Raw genomic sequence first — 17,083 nt, 5'->3', positions numbered from 1 at the left:
CGGCGCCTGGTTAGCGGCTACAGACGGCGGCGCCTGGTTAGCGACTACAGGCGGCGGCGCCCGGTCACTGGTTCCCGGTGCGGGAGCCTGGCTACAGGCGACTGAAAAAGGAGCCTGGCTACAGGCGACGGACGAAGGAGCCTGGTTACAGGCGACGGACGAAGGAGCCTGGCTACAGGCGACCGAAGGGGGAGCCTGACTACAGGCGACCGAAGGGGGAGCCTGACTACAGGCGACCGAAGGGGGAGCCTGACTACAGGCGACCGAAGGGGGAGCCTGACTACAGGCGACAGACGAAGGAGCCTGACTACAGGCGACAGACGAAGGAGCCTGACTACAGGCGACAGACGAAGGAGCCTGACTACAGGCGACAGACGAAGGAGCCTGACTACAGGCGACGGACGAAGGAGCCTGGCTACAGGCGACCGAAGGGGAAGCCTGACTACAGGCGACCGAAGGGGGAGCCTGACTACAGGCGACAGACGAAGGAGCCTGACTACAGGCGACAGACGAAGGAGCCTGACTACAGGCGACAGACGAAGGAGCCTGACTACAGGCGACAGACGAAGGAGCCTGACTACAGGCGACGGACGAAGGAGCCTGACTACAGGCGACGGACGAAGGAGCCTGGCTACAGGCGACCGAAGGGGAAGCCTGGCTACAGGCGACCGGAGGGGAAGCCTGGCTACAGGCGACCGGAGGGGAAGCCTGGCTACAGGCGACCGGAGGGGAAGCCTGGCTACAGGCGACCGGAGGGGAAGCCTGGCTACAGGCGACCGGAGGGGAAGCCTGGCTACAGGCGACTGAAGGGGAAGCCTGGCTACAGGCGACTGAAGGGGAAGCCTGGCTACAGGCGACTGAAGGGGAAGCCTGGCTACAGGCGACTGAAGGGGAAGCCTGGCTACAGGCGACTGAAGGGGAAGCCTGACTACAGGCGACTGAAGGGGGAGCCTGACTACAGGCGACTGAAAGGGGAGCCTGGCTACAGGCGACTGAAGGGAATGCCTGGCTACAGGCAGCTAACGTGGGGGCCTGGCTACAGGCAGCTAACGTGGGGGCCTGGCTACAGGCTGCTAAAGTGGGGGCCTGGCTACAGGCTGCTAAAGTGGGAGCCTGGCTACAGGCTGCTGAGGTGGGAGCCTGGCTACAGGCTGCTAAAGTGGGAGCCTGGCTACAGGCTGCTGAGGTGGGAGCCTGGCTACAGGCTGCTAAGGTGGGAGCCTGGCTACAGGCAGCTAACGTGGGGGCCTGGCTACAGGCTGCTAAAGTGGGGGCCTGGCTACAGGCTGCTGAGGTGTGAGCCTGGCTACAGGCTGCTGAGGTGGCCACAGGACTACAGACTACAGAGGCCACCGGGCTACAGACTACAGAGGCCACAGGGCTGCAGGCTTTAGGAGACCCCGGGCTGCAGGTTCCAGGAGACCCCGGGCTACAGGCTTCAGGCACCAAAGTCAGACCCTTAGCCACCAGGAGTCTCAGAATCAACTCCTGGAGGGTCTCAGAAAGAGACGTCCAATAAAGTCTCTCCCAGAGCTGACTGTCCATGAGGGCTATCTGGGGTCTGGACTTGTAAAGAACACCATGAGGCTCTAGGTCTCCAGGGGGTCCCGGTTGTTGCATCCCCTTCTGAGGTCCTGGATGACCGAAGAGCGAAGGATCCCCCTGGGTTCCAACGTCGCAGGTCCGCGATGGACCACTCTGGGTTCCAACGTCGCACGTCAGCGCCGGACCCCCCTGGGTTCCCACGTCGGATGTCTGCGACGGACCCCCCTGGGTTCCCACGTCGGACGTCAACGACGGACCCCCCTGAGTTCCCACGTCGGACGTCAGCGACGGACCCCCCTGGGTTCCCACGTCGGACGTCAGCGACGGACCCCCCTGGGTTCCCACGTCGGACGTCTGCGACGGACCCCTCTGGGTTCCCACGTCGGACGTCTGCGACGGACCCCTCTGGGTTCCCACGTCGGACGTCTGCGACGGACCCCTCTGGGTTCCCACGTCGGACGTCTGCGACGGACCCTCCTGGGTCGACGCGTCACGAGACTTGAGCAGAGGCGGGTCCTCCAGAATCCCCTCTGGAGACTTGGGCAGAGGCAGATCCTCCAGAGCCCCGTCCTGGCCCTGGGGAACAGGTTCAGGGACCGAGACGTCCGCCGGACCCTCGGGGGCTGAGTCAGGGGCCGAGGCGTCTTCCAGACCCTCGGGGGCTCAGTCAGGGGCCGAGGCGTCTTCCAGACCCTCGGGGGCTGAGTCAGGGGCCGAGGCGTCTTCCAGACCCTCGGGGAAAGACTCAGGGGCCGAGGCGTCTTCCAGACCCTCGGGGACAGACTCAGGGGCCGAGGCGTCTTCCAGACCCTCGGGGACAGACTCAGGGGCCGAGGCGTCTTCCAGACCCTCGGGGACAGACTTTGGTCGGCTGTAAAATGACCGGAGGGCTGACCTGTAATGTCCCTCAACCTCCTTTAATTTTTTCTCCAACTCCTGTTAATAATGAATTAGTAGAGCCTCCCTGAGATGTTTGATGATGGGGGCAAAAGTTCTTATTTTATTCTCCAGTGTCAGATACTCCGAGTCACGGACGCCAGCAGGGGGAGCTGTAGGCCTCTCAACTCCGGGAAGCGAGGAACTCCTGTCTGCTGGACCGGAAGTGGGTCGAGCCAGGGACTCGGCAGCCGGGTGAGGCCGGACTGACTCATTGGGCGGCTGCCCGCCATTGCTGGATGGGGGGCCGGCAGACGAGCGCTTCCTCCTTCGGCGGCGAGACGGCGGGCCTAGCGGGGATGCCGGTTCCTCCCGACGGGACAGAACTGCCCGCGAAGATTCATTCGCCTCCGCATCAGGAGGAGAAAACGGGACCGACTCAGGGGATAAGTCGGGACGGAGCTCCCAGATCATCTCGGCGTCGACCTCCAGAAAAAGGTTCGGATCCGGGATGAACGGCGATGAGACGGACTGACAGGGTAAGTCCAGTGAAGAACAGCTTTGAGAGTGGGAGGTTAGTGGTGCGCCGGGCTGAGTTAGCTTAGCTCCTCCAGAAAGGAGATAACGTGTCGGCTTTGGGTTCATGTTGGTCAGGACGTAATGTAATGAATTGTATAAGGAGAACCCAAATGTTAGCCGGACACAGAGCTGTAGCTTGAAAAAGGGGTTTATTAACAAAAAGGTTCAGGGGACAAAAGAAGTGGCTTCAGGCAACAAAACAAGGCAGACTCCAAAAGCAGACGAACCGAAGGTTAAACGGGCAAACGGACAGGCAGGCTAAACAAAAACAGACAAGGAGAAGTACTCTTACCGGGGAACTTGGACATGGGGATAACACGAGACGTCCTGACAACAAACCAAAAACTAAAGCGGGCTTAAATAGATGAACGGAACAAAAGAGCAGGGCGGGACTAATTAACCAACACAGGTGGAAATAATAAACGGAGCACACTGACTAAACCTAAGGTAAAAAGCAAGACAAAGACTGGACAAACACTAGCTGAAATAAAGACTAATACCGGTTAAGGATAAATCCAATACAAAACAACACAACACAGAAATAAATCCTAAAACAGAAAAGTCGACTAACTGAAAATAACCAAAACCACAACAGAACATTACAATTCAAAGACATTAAAATATAAAAGTACTCAAGTGCGGTTAAATAAGCGGTATAAATAGACAATATAATTGCAGCAGTTATACACTAGATACAGTAACAATTTAAAAAAACGCAGGCGCTGTGCAAAAGATTTACCTTGACGGTTTCTTAGAGTAGAGCGGAATGCTCCCAATGGAACAAGTTCTGATATTTTTGGTTCAGATTGGAGGTCATTCCAAGCAGAGGGGACAGAGAAACTGAATACTTTTCTACCTGTTTCAGTACTAATACAAGGAACAGAAAAGTGCAGAACGTCACTTAAGCTTAGGGCATAACGGCTACCAGTTCTCTTCAGAAAAGTTCATAAATATATGGGAACCAAGCTAAGAAGAGCCTTATAAACTAGGGTCATACAGTATGTATAGCGTGTTATATTGAGAGAAGGCATGCCAGCTTTTGCATAGAGTTCACTGTGGTGGATGAGGTGGCTCCAACCAGTGATGAACCTCAGGGCACAGTGATACACAGGAGTTAAAGGTTGCAGGCAGCTGGTTGAAGCTGACATATAATTGAATTAAATTCAGTTTAATTAAATTTTTATTTATATAGCGCCAATTCATGAAACATGCCATCTCAAGGCACTTTACAAAGTCAAGTTCAATCATATTATACAGATTGGGTCAGATTATACAGATTGGTCAGAAATGTCCTATATAAGGGAACTAGTTGATTGCGTCAAAGTCCCGACAAGCAGCATTTACTCCTGAAGAAGCATGGAGCCACTGGGAGAGTCGTCTGCATTGTCCATGGCTTTGCAGCAATCTCTCATCTCATACTGAGCAAGCATGAAGCGACAGCGTATATAGCATATATACAATGTATATTTGTATTTACACATATACATTGCAGTGGTCAAGTACAGACACGAAAGTGGCTGACACCAAAAGCTTCTAAACCCTGAGGGAAAAACATGATTTGTTTCTGTAAAAGAAACCTAGCTTCACCATTAATTTTGAGATCAAATTTTTGACATGTAATTTAAATGACCTCATCAATTGTGAATCCCAGGTACTTATAGCTGTTGAGCAGCTCTAGAGTTTCACCCCCACACAGTTTTGATTTAGGGGATATTTTCAAAGGGAACAGATGAATTTAAAAAAATCATTAGTTTTGATTTATCAGAATTTAGAACCAGTTTTAGTTTTTCCAGACAAATCTGCACTACATTAGACAGATTGCAAAAATTCAAAAGCCAGAGCAATAGCATGTGAGCAGCAGTAAATAACAGTGTCATCTGCATATAGATGGTATGAGGCATTTGCATTTGATATGCTAGCACACAGATCATTGATGTAGTTATAACAAGTATAAGGTTATTGATACTATATCTCTGAAGTTTGACTTTTTGCCCCAATACTTACAGGCAACCAGAGATCAGTTTGTGTGCTCCATAAGCTGATCTCTGGATGATGCTCAGTATTGCACTGGGCCTCAACTGGGGGGTGGGGGGGGGGGATTACTACTGCTTAAATACTTTAAGTAGTTTTATATCCAGCTCTGTCATGTCTTGGTGTTTTGTTTTTGGTTTTGGGTTTTTATTCACTCTCACGCCATGCTCCACCCTTCCCAGTCACCTTTCCTGCCTCCACTCAGCACTTAATCAGCTTCACCTGCTGCTGCCACTAATTACCTCATGTCAGTCCACCTGGTTCTCTCCCAGCTGCTTCATTCAAGCTCCCATTGCCAGAATATCTCGTCTTACTGCCTGCATGTGTTGTTCCACAGTGTCTTCTCGTCATTTTGCTTGTTTGATCCCTTGAACCTGTTCTCGCCCTGCCCTCACTAGATTGCTAACTAGTGCTTGTGTGCACTGTCTGGTTAAGTTACTTCCTGGGAATTCTGTGTCTCACTCTGCTCTCACTGGGAACACTTCAGCAGCTTCCAGTCAAGTATGTTTCTTTCGGTAAGTCTGGTCCTGTCAGCTACTACAGGTCAAGTCTGGACATATCAGCTGCGACAGATCAAGTTTGGTCCCGTCAGCTACTATCAGTCAAGTCATCTATCCCTGGTCAAGTCTGGTTCTGTCTTCAACGCCTCGCCTGCACCTTAAGGTCGAGTAACTGCAACTTCTGGTCAGTTCTGCATCTTCCTGTGTCGCCTAAACATCTGCATGCCTCAGCCACATTCTTCCGGTCTTACCAGAGTCTGAGGATTCTAGCCAAGCCGACCTGCCTGTCTAACCGCCACCATTTGTTCTGTTTTATAATAAACTTCTTAACACATATTAATTCAGTAATATTGGCCTAGTCCTGCTTCGCTACTAAAGGCCTATTTTACCCCGGTTTAAGATTTGGCAATGAATGAGGAAACATTGATCATAGGTAAAACATTGTAATATGCATATTTACTTTATCAGAAATTAAATATGGAGACAGAGTATTACATTACCATTCATTTTGTGATGCCCTCATGGTCAGTCTAACTTTCAAAAGTCTGAACACATCTTTTTAAGGGTGAGACCATCCCATGTTTTTTAGGAGAAGGGGAAAATCTGTTTGGAACAAAGGAACTCTCTTTCTGACCCACCCCCTCGGCATTAAAACTGAAGCTGCATGTTATCTTACCCGGCAACAGAGAGGAGAGACACTCTGCATTCCTCAGCAACCCCCACTAAGATATTTTATTTTTCTCAACACACACCACAGAGTGCTTGGTTAAATGTCGGTTTCCCCACATACACACATTATTGGTACTTTTATACTTTCACTTGAGGAAATGGTTAAAGTTGATACTTCTACAGAAGTATTTTAGAATCCTACTATCTATACTTTCACTTGAGTAGTAGATGCGAATACGTTTGACACCTGACTGGGATGTATTAAGTAGTAATTTAGTTCACATCCACATTTGTTTTGAAAAAAAGGTTGCTGAACATGATTCTGTCACACACCGTGCAGCACTTCGCAGCACCATGTCTCCCATCAGTAATCCACTGGATGCAAACATTAGCATGTGTACGCTTCAAACTGGGAGTTGGTGAAGTCATTCATGGGTGGGATGAAGGCGTTGCTCAGAGGAGTCTGGGCGAGCTGGCCAAGCTGACCTGCTCGTCAGAATAAGCGTACAGCAGCAGAAGTTATCCGCCCATCATCCTTGTAAACAATACCCTCATCTTTGAACTGGGGCTCCTGAAATGCTGAGTTTTTACACTGAATGTTATTCCTGAGTATGATGTACTCATGCTGTAACATGTTTTTCAAACATGTTACAGCATGTTGTTAATGGATCAAATGGTTGTAACAGCTGATGCAGGTAACAGAGGGCAAGTGTGGGGGACATGCCCCTTGCGTACCCTGCATCTATTACGGCCATTAATAAAGAACTGCAGTAATGGCATCCGAGATAGATCTGTTGGGCATGTATACATACTGCAATGGATCTGTACTTTTTTAAAGGCTGGTGCTGGACTCAGACAAGAGCTGGGCAGCTGTACGATGAGATGATTTTGAGTTTTAATGACTGAAAATAACAACTTACAGCAATAGCAGAGCCAAAGTTCAGGCGAATGACCAAGAGGTTTCTTCCGATGAGGCACATAGTTCAAGGGGGTGACCCAGAGGCCTGCGGCAGCAGAACCTTTGAAGCCTGTGGAACATGTTGATGTCTGGAGGTCAGCAATGCAGGATGGGTCTAGGAGGCTGGTTGGAACTGGATCCAGGAGCCTGAAGACTGGACCCTTGGAAACTGAAACAACAATCTTGACTCTGCAAGACTATACTATTGTGTATCAGTTACACAATAGTATAAGCTAATTATTTTTGCTTCGCCTGTTTGCAGTTTGGAATGTTGTCAAACTGGTTCACACCTATGTTGGGTCTTGGCTTTTTTGTATAAACCATTCATTCTTTCAGCTACCATACGTGAATGAATTTAAAATCAAATTTCATGTTTTTCTACCTTTATTAAGTTGTCTAACCATTGTAGTTAAAAAGCTGAATCTCTTTGGTAAATCAGTTTTTTACAACTTCATCAATATTTTATCAGCTAAAACTTATTTACATTCTCAAGGGTGTTTTAAACTTTACAAACTTCGCTTTCTTTAGCAATTTTTTTTTACAATGTTGGAAAACATTTAGTGGCCTACTTTATTTGTAAACTTGATTTCCATCGAAAACGTTTTACATGAATGTGCATTAGTGCATTGTTGTTACAAGCTGGATAAACCTGGGTTATGTATCATGTTTTTAGTGTAAGGAGCATCTTTGATAACACAGCAGTACTTATTCAAATAACTCTTTTTATTGCCAAAAAAGTTATTTCCCCTAAAGGCCAGAAGTATTTAGAAAAAAAATTTGAGAATTTATCAGAAAAACACATTGAGAAAGTCCAGACGTTATCATGGCATTGTAATCTTTACAACAGTTGACATCAAACAGACAACTGTCGCTGTATTGTGAGGCATCAAATACAGTACTTGTGTGACATTGTAGGAAAAATCTACAGAAATCACCCAAGAAATTCAACCAATGTGTCAAAATAAATTGTTGTTTTTTTCTCAAGCATTTTCCAGATTTAAGAAGGTACAATGTTTATAAAGAGTCCAAAAGATAACATCCAAGCATAAAAGCCATGGAAAAATCCAGCCATCGTACTGTTCAGAAGGAGACAGGTTCGGTCTTAGGTGTGGGTATGCAGGACCTTTAAGCAGAATCAGTATCAGAATTAAGTTTATTGCCAAGTAAGTCTGCACTTACAAAGAATTTGATTTGGTGTTGATGGTGCAGACAAAATAGATACATATACAGAATCTATAGCTATATACACAGTAAACAGTTTGGAGATGCTACGTTGGTGTAGCTTGTAGGTCCTGAGGGGCAGGGAGAGAGGCAGTGTCAAGTGTCACTCTTGGTCTTGTTGATAAGGCTGGTAGTGGATGGGGAAAAAACTGTTCTTGTGGTGTGAGGTTTTGGTGCTGATGGAATGCAGCATCCTGCCAGAGGGAAGTGTCTGAAATATTTTGTGACTGGGGTGTGAGTAATCAGCCACAATCTTACCTGCACGCCTCAGAGTCCTGGAAGCGTACAGGTCCTGGAGATTTGGAAGATTGTAGCCAATCACATTATCTGCAGACCGGATGACACGCTGCAGTCTGCCCTTGTCCTTGGCGGTGGCACCAGCGTACCAGATGGTGATGGAGGAGGTGAGGATGTACTCAATGATGGAGGAGTAGAAGTGCACCATCATTGTCCTTAGCAGGTTGAATTTCTTCAGCTGCCGCAGGAAGTACATCCACTGCTGGGCTTTCTTGTTAAGGGAGTTGATGTTCAGCTCCCACTTTAGGTCCTTGGAGATCATAGTTCCCACGAAGCAGAAAGACTCCACAGTGTCAATTGCGGAGTCACAGAGGGTGATGGGGGTAGCTGGGGCTGATTTGTTCCTGAAGTCCACAACCATCTCCCCTGTTTTTACAGCGTTGAGCTCCAGGTTATTCTCCCTGCACCAGGTCACCAGATGGTCAGCCTCCCACCTGTAGGCGGACTTGTCACCATCAGAGATAAGTCCGATGAGAGTGGTGTCGTCCGTAAACTTCAGAAGCTTGACAGACTGATGGCTGGAGGTTCAGCTGTTGGTGTGCAGGGAGAAGAGCAGAGGAGAAACAACACAGCCCAGGGGGGAACCAGTGCTGATGAGCTGTGAGCCGGAAACATGTTTTCCCAGCTTCACGTGGTGCTTCCAGTCAGACAGGAAGTCTGTAATCCACCTGCAGGTGGAGTCAGGCACACTCAGCTAGGATAGCTTCTCCTGAAGTAGAGCTGAGATAACTGTGTTGAAGGCAGAGCTGAAATCCACAAACAGGATCCTGGCGTAGTTTCCTTCAGTGTCCAGGTGCTGTAGGACGTGGTGAAGGGCCAGGTTGACAGCATTGTCTGCAGACCTGTTGGCTCTGTAGGCAAACTGCAGGGGGTCCAGGAGGGGGTCAGAGAATTCTTTCAGGTGTGAAAGCACAAGGCGCTCAAAGGACTTCATAACCACAGAGGTCAGAGCGACGGGTCTAAAGTCATTAAGTCCTGTGGACCTTGGCTTCTTGGGAACAGGGATAATAGTGGAGGATTTGAAGCAGGTTGGCATGTGACATGTCGCCAGTGAGGTGTTAAAAATGTCTGGGAACACTAGCGACAGCTGATTAGCACAGTGCTTCGAGGTGGATGGAGAGACAGAGTCTGGTCCAGCAGCTTTCCGGGGGTTCTGTCTTCTGAAGAGTTTGTTAACATCTCTCTCGTGTATGGAAAGAGTTGTCACTGAGGTGAAGGAGGAGGAGGTGGAGGTGATCTGTTGGGGGGTGTCGTGGGGGGTGGTTGCAGGACTGTCCCTTTTCTGTTGAAACGACAGTAGAATTTGTTCAGGTCGTTGGCTAAGTGTCGGTCGTTCATGGAATGGGGGGCTTTAGGCTTGTAATTTGTGATCTGTCTAAGCCCTTTCCAGACAGACACAGAGTTGTTGGCTGAAAACTGGTTTTGCATCTTCTCAGTTTAGCCTCTTTCACCGCCTTACTAAACTTTTATTTTGCGTCTTTAAATCTGCATTTGTCCCCACCACTGAAAGCCTCTTCCTTATCCACCTGGTTCCCCTCCGAAAGTTCCCCTCTGCCCTTCAAAAGGCCCAGCTCCTGGTTAAGCACGTCTTTCCTCTGCACGGCATCCCAAGAGAGATTCTGTCTGACCGTGGTCCTCAGTTCACCTCGCAGGTGTGGAGGGAGTTTGCCATGGCCCATGGGGCCAGGTACACCCTCACCTACAGGTACCACCCACAGACCAACGGTCAGACAGAACATCTTAACCAGGAGCTGGAGTCCACCCTCCGTTGCCTGACCTCTTCTAATTCGTCCGACTGGAATAAGTACCTCCCTTGGATTGAATATGCACATAACTCACACACCTCCAATGCCACTGGTTTTTCTCCCTTCGAAGCCTCTCTGGGTTATCAACCTCCACTCTTCCCGCAATTTGATCAGCGTCAAATTGCGGTTCCCTCCGTACAACACTATATTCATCGCTGCCATCAGTTCTGGTCCCAAACCATCCAGGCCCTACACAGAACCGCTGAGCAAAACCACAGAAAACAAGATCCAACGCCCCATTACCATCCCGGTCAGCAGGTCTGGCTCTCCACCCAGCACCTCCCTTCTGCCTGCCGCAGGTTGGCTCCCCGCTACTCTGGCCCCTACAAAGTCACTTCTATCATCAGCCCCACTGCCGTCCGTCTCCGTCTTCCTCCCCACTCCCGGATCCATTCTACATTCCACGTCTCTCACATCAAGCCTGTGTGTCCTAGCATCTTGTGCCCTCCTGCCGAGCCCCCTCCAACCTCCCAGGACCACCAGGGCCACCAGATCCGACGGGTCGTGGATTCCCGTTGACGGGGCGGGGGTCACCAATACCTTGTCAACTGGGAGGGCCGCGATCCCAAAGACCGGTCCTGGTTGCCCGATTCCGCCATTCCTGACCAGTCCCTGATCGATGAGTTCCTCGCCTCTCGCCCTTCCATGTCTTCCTCGGGGTCGCCGGGTGACGACCGTTGAGGGGGGGGGGAGTGTCAGGGCTCAGCAGGCGATGCCGTGCTTCTGTCCGCCAGTGCTGCCTTTTCCTTCTCTCTCTCCTTTTTGCAGGTGACTTGAGTTGAAAGGTGGGCGGGAACACACACCTGTGGCCTGTTCTGCTGCATGCAGCAACACTATAAGAACGGCGTTCAGACAGCTGAAGGACGCCAGAACGTTAACCTATGTGGTATGCTGTATTGGCCGCTGTCCACAGACAGTTCTTACATTTCCCTCGAGTAACTCCTGTCCCTTGTGCTTCAGGGTTGTCTCCCGTCCTTCGGATCCCTAATTGTTTCCCCGAGCCCCGATGTCTTCAGTCAAGTACCCGCCAATCGCTCACTGGATCCCTCTCCAGAAGATTACCTGACGCTTCCTCGATTTTACCAAGCCGGGCTCAGGACCCCCACTCACTGGACTACCTGGTTCCTTCAGCTGTCTCTGGACCCCTCCTCCCGCCTCCGCTGCTCGGAAACCTCCTGACTCCACCGGACCGCCCACCTGTCACTCAGTCAGCTGCTGGAGGTAGTTCGCTGGGCCGCGCTCTCCATTCCACTTCCCCCGGCTCGGTCTCTGCGCCCCACAGTAAGCAGTCACTACCCGTAGCTCTTACAATCTCGAGTAGACTTGCACTTACAGATCTCTGAGCATACCTCTTCTGTTTCCCCCGTTGTCGTCACTCAGTTGAGCTCCTCTTGTGATCTTGCAGTTCTGTGAGCTATAAACATCTAAAATCTGCTCTGATCTCTTTGTGTGTTGTGCATGTTCGTCAAACCTCTTAAGAAAGACATGACATAGATACATTTAAATATTATTTATTTCTGTCAAACAAACCACCAACCTCCAAAAGCTGCTTTAACTTATCAGAACAAAAAAATGGTTATACTGTATTATCTGTAAATACAACAAAATTCAATACACTTGGCAGACTCTCTGGACCCTCTTCTTACATAAGACAAAACAGATCAAGCAGCTGCTGTGAAAAACATACAATTTCTAAGCAATTGTGTAGAATCATAAACCAAGGCTAAAAAGTAATAATTACACATGTCTCAGCTGGATTCTTTTTGCATAGATTATATATGTCTTTCTTCCATATTTGCGGTTTATCACAGTGTACTCTGGTTCCCTCCTACCTCATATTGCCTCATTGTGTCCTTTGATGGACTTATGACGTGTAAGATTGTCATCTACCTCTCAGCCATTGACAACTGGAGACAGTCACCAAAGTAACTGCAATTACTAGAAAATGGATGAACAGATGCATATACACCTAGAAAAAAGATCAGAAAATTAAACGAAACAAAAGCTTGATGATCCCAAATAAACGTGGGAAAATGTGCCATGATCTTATTGAACAGCGCAAATCCTTTAGAAAAGGGAAGATAGTAAAAAAAAAGATCCATGACATTAAATATCTTGTTAGAGTTGATCTGTATTCTCAAATTCTTCAGAAATATGAATTACTGACAATATTTAAAGGTAAAATACTACTTAATTACAAAGTGTCATTTTAAAAAAGCAACTACGGTTAAGATATAAAACATTCACTTGCATCAAAAAGTAACCAAGATGTTGAATTTGCTTATGCATAACTAAGATTATAGGAAACAACTGTCACATAAACAAAAAAGAAATAAACAATAACAGGTTTGATAAATATCTTAATTTATATTACATTTAAATATTTGCTGAAAATAATATTACTGTATGTCAAGGAAAAGAAATACATTTACATTGAAATATGAAATATGAAAGCTTTCTCCTGGTATACAATCCCTTCATGTTAAATAAAGTTACTCAAGTCATAAATCACGTGAACATTTTATTTATTTTAGTTTATCAGTTAGAGAATAAAAATAAGCAGTCCAACAAGCAGATGGAGTAGACCTAATTTGAACTGAGATGCACTACTGGTTGTGGTTCTAGTAGCAGCTGTAGGTTTTGTGATTGGCTTTATGATTGTAGTAGTTGGTGTAGATTTTGTTGTAGTTGTCGTGGTTGGCTTTTTGGTTGTAGTAGTCGTTGTAGATTTTGTTGTCGTTTTTGCGGTGGGCTTTATGGTTGTAGAAGTCGGTGTAGATTTTGTTGTAGTTTTTGTGGTTAGCTTTATGGTTGTAGAAGTCGGTGTAGATTTTGTTGTCGTTTTTGCGGTTGGCTTTATGTTTGTAGTAGTCAGTGTAGATTTTGTTGTAGTTTGTGTGGTCGGCTTTATGGTTGTAGAAGTCTGTGTAGATTTTGTTGTAGTTTTTGTGGTTGGCTTTATGGTTGTAGTAGTCGTTGTAGATTTTGTTGTTGGGGCAGTAGTTGCGGTTGTCAGAGTTGTGGTGGACAGTTGAGCAGTTGTTGTTGATGGAGTTATTGTTGTGGTGGTTGGTTGAGCAGTTGTGGTGGTAGGAGCCATGGCTGTGGTGGTTAATGCTGCAGTTTTTGTTGTTGAAGCTGAAGTTATGGTGGAGGGGGAAGCAGTTGTGGCTGTTGGAACCTTAGTTGTAGTGGTTAATGCTGCAGTTGTGGTTGTTGGAGACAAAGTTGTGGTGGAGGGAGCAGCAGTTGTGATTGTTGCAGTTGTAGTTGGTTGAGCAGTTGTTGTTGCCGGAGCTGAAGTTGTGGTTGAGGGAGAAGCAGTTGTGGTTGTTGGAGCCGAAGTTGTGGTAGAGGGAGCAGCAGTTGTGGTTGTTGGAGCCACAGTTGTGGTGGTTTTTGCTGCGGTTGTGGTGGTCGGAGACAAAGTCGGGGTGGAGGAGGAACCGTTTGTGATTGCCGGGGTTGTGCTGGTTGGTTGTGCAGTTGTGGTTGTTGGAGCCAAAGTTGTGGTGGAGGGAGCAGCAGTTGTGTTTGTTGGAGCCAAAGTTTTGGTGGAGGGAGCAGCAATTGTGGTTGTTGGAGCCACATATGTGGTGGTGGGTACTGCAATTGTGGTTGTCGGAGCCACGGTTGTAGTGGTTGGTGCTGCGGTTGTGGTTGTTGTTTCTGCAGTTGTTGTGGGGGCAGTAGATGTAGTGGTTGAAGCCATAGTTGTGGTTGATGGTGGAGCAGTTGTGGTTGTTGTTGCTTCAGTAGTGGTCATTGGGGCTGCAGTTGAGGGGACAGTAGATGTAGTGGTTTGAGCCATAGTTGTGGGTGTTGGTGGAGCAGTTGTCGTTGTTGTTGATGCAGTTGTTGTAGGAACACTAGATCTAGTGGTTGAATCCATAGTTGTGGTTGTTAGTGGAGTCGTTGTGGTTGTTGTTGCTGCAGTAGTTCCTGCAGTAGTAGTTGTTGGTGCTGCAGTTGTTGTGGGGGCAGTAGATGTAGTGGTTGAAGCCATTGTTGTGGTTGTTGGTGGAGCAGTTGTTGCTGCAGTAGTGGTTGTTGTCATTGCAGTTGTGGGGGCAGTAGATGTAGTAGCTGAAGCCATAGTTGTGGTTGTTGACGGAGCAGTTGTGGTTGTTGTTGCTGCAGTAGTGGTTGTTGGTGCTCCAGTTGTGGTGGCAGCAGATTTAGTGGTTGAAGCCATAGTTGTTGTTGGTACAGCAGTTGTTGTTGCAGTACTGGTTGTTAGTGCTGCAGTTGTGGGGGCAGAATCTGTAGTAATTAAAGCCATAGTTTTGGTTGTTGGTGGAGCGGATGTTGTTGCTGCAGTTGTTGTAGGGGTAGCAGATGTAGAGGTTGAAGCGATAGTTGTGGTTGCTGGTGGAGCAGTTGTGGTTGTTTGTGCCAAAGTTGTGGTTGCAGTTTCTTCAGTAGTCGTTGTTGGTGCTGTAGTTGCTGTGGAGGCAGTAGATGTAGTGGATGAAGCCATGGTTGTGGTGGTTGGTGGTGCAGTTGTGGTTGTTTGTGGAGCAGTTGTTGTTGTTGGTGGTGGCGTTGTGGTTGCGGTTGCGGTTGCCTTAGCAGTCGTTGTTGGTGCTATAGTTGTTGTGGGGGCAGTAGATATAGTGGTTGAAGCCATGGTTGTGGTAGTTGGATGTCCAGTTGTGGTTGTTTGTGGAGCAGTTATAGTGGTTGTTGCTGCAGTAGTGGTTGTTGGTACTGCAGTTGCTGTGGGGTCAGTAGAAGTAGTGGTTGAAGCCATAGTTGTTGTTGGTGCAACAGTTGTGGTTGTTGGTGGTGCAGATATAGTTGTTGTTGCTGCAGTAGTAGTTGCTGTTGTTGCAGTTGTAGAGGAAGTAGAGGTAATAGTTGAAGCTATAGTTGTGGTTTTTGGTGGAGCAGTTGTTGTTGCTGTAACAGTGGTTGTTGGTGCTGCAGTTGTTGTTGGGGCAGTAGATGTAATGGTAGAAGCCATAGTTGTGGTTGTTGGTGGAGCAGTTGTGGTTGTTGTTGCTGCAGTAGTAGTTGTTGGTGCTGCAGTTGTAGAGGAAGTAGAGGTAACACTTGAAGCCATAGTTGTGGTTTTTGGTGGAGCAGTTGTTGTTGCTATAACAGTGGTTGTTGGTGCTGCAGTTGTTGTTGGGGCAGTAGATGTAGTGGTTGAAGCCATAGTTGTGGTTGTTGGTGGAGCAGTTGTGGTTGTTGTTGTTGCTGCAGTAGTAGTTGTTTGTGCTGCAATTGTAGAGGCAGTAGGTCTAGTAGTTGAAGCAATAGTTGTGGTTGTTGGTGGAGCAGTTGTTGTTGCTGCAGTTGTGGTTGTTTGTGCTGCAGTTGTTGTTGGGGCAGTAGATGCAGTGGTTGAAGCCATAGTTGTGGTTGTTGGTGGAGCAGTTGTAGTTGTTGGTGGTGGAGTTGTGGTTGCGGTTGCTTTAGCAGTCGTTGTTGGTGTTGTAGTTGTTTTGGGGGCAGTAGATGTAGTGCTTGAAGCCATGGTTGTGGTGGTTGGATGTCCAGTTGTGGTTGTTTGTGGAGCAGTTGTAGTTGTTTTTGCTGCAATAGTTGTTGTCGGTGCTGTAGTTGTTGTGGGGGCAGTAGATGTAGTGATTGAAGCCATGGTTGTGGTTGTTGGTGGAGCTGTTGTCGTTGTTGGTGGTGAAGTTGTTGCTGTTGTTGCTGCAGTAGCTGTTGTTGGTGCTGCAGTTGTTGTGGGGACAGTAGATGCAGTGGTTGAAGCCGTAGTTGTGGTTGTTTGTAGAGCAGTTGTGGTTGTTGTTGCTGCAGTTGTAGTTGTTGGTGCTGCAGTTGTAGAGGCAGTAGATGTAATACTTAAAGCCATAGATGTGGTTGTTGGTGCTGAAGTTGTTGTGGGGGCAGAAGATGTAGTGGTTGAAGCCATAGTTGTTGTTGTTGGTGGAGCAGTTGTGCTTGTTGTTGCTGCAGTAGTAGATTCTGTTGCTGCAGTTGTAGAGGCAGTAGATGTAGTGGTTGAAGCCATAGATGTGGTGATTGGTGGTGCAGTTGTGGTTGTTTGTGGAGCAGTTGTTTCAGGACTAGTTGTTGGTACTGCAGTTGCTCTGGGGTCAGTAGACGTAATGGTTGAAGCCATAGTTGTGGTTGTTGGTGGAGCAGTTGTAGTTGTTGTTGCTGCAGTCGTAGTTGTTGGTGCTGCAGTTGTGGAGGCAGTAGATGTAGCAGTTGACGCCATAGTTGTGGTTGTTGGTGGAGCAGTTGTTGTTGCTGCAGTTGTTGTCAGGGCAGTAGATGCAGTGGTTGAAGCCATAGTTGTGGTTGTTGGTGGAGCAGTTGTAGTTGTTGGTGGTGGCGTTGTGGTTGTTGTTGCGGTTGCTTCAGCAGTCGTTGTTGGTGCTGTGGTTTTTGTGGGGGCAGTAGATGTAGTGGTTGAAGCCATAGTTGTGGTTGTTGTTGCTGCAGTAGTGGTTGTTGGAGCTGCAGTTGTTGTCGGTGCATTAGATGGAGTGGTTGAAGCCATAGTTGTGGTTGTTGTGGCTGCAGTAGTAGTTGCTGTTGCTGCAGTTGTAGAGGCAGTAGATGTAGTGTTTGAAGCCATCGTTGTGGTGGTTGGTGGTGCAGTTGTGGTTGTTGGTGGAGCA

General features: G+C 48.1%; 1 protein-coding gene across 1 annotated transcript; it reads right to left on the bottom strand.

Moving 5' to 3' along the window:
- Positions 1-13,102: 13,102 nt before the first annotated feature.
- On the bottom strand, positions 13,103-15,840 carry LOC118564635 (mucin-5AC-like). The gene is made up of 3 exons (XM_036143519.1): positions 14,094-15,840; positions 13,766-13,925; positions 13,103-13,619 (listed from the first exon to the last, which is right to left on the bottom strand). Exons 1-3 carry the CDS (start codon positions 15,838-15,840, stop codon positions 13,103-13,105), a joined length of 2,424 nt encoding a protein of 807 aa, XP_035999412.1.
- Between the last annotated feature and the right edge of the window lie 1,243 nt (positions 15,841-17,083).

Source organism: Fundulus heteroclitus, chromosome 11, assembly GCF_011125445.2.
Source record: "Fundulus heteroclitus isolate FHET01 chromosome 11, MU-UCD_Fhet_4.1, whole genome shotgun sequence".
Classification (NCBI taxonomy): domain Eukaryota; kingdom Metazoa; phylum Chordata; class Actinopteri; order Cyprinodontiformes; family Fundulidae; genus Fundulus; species Fundulus heteroclitus.
The sequence above is the reverse complement of the archived record's forward strand: the minus strand, read 5'-3'. Positions and strand labels throughout refer to the sequence as shown.

Excerpts from the sequence above, each read along its gene's own strand:
- LOC118564635 (XM_036143519.1), bottom strand. The coding sequence starts at position 15,840 with ATGGCTTCAACCACTGCATCTACTGCCCCAACAACAACTGCAGCACAA. Across the intron at positions 13,926-14,093 it reads CGTGGCTCCGACAACCACAA|CCTCCTCCACCCCGACTTTG; the intron begins TTGCAGTACCCA and ends TCACAAACGGTT. Across the intron at positions 13,620-13,765 it reads ACTTCAGCTCCGGCAACAAC|CTTCAACAACAAAAACTGCA; the intron begins AACTGCTCAACC and ends CCATAACTTCAG.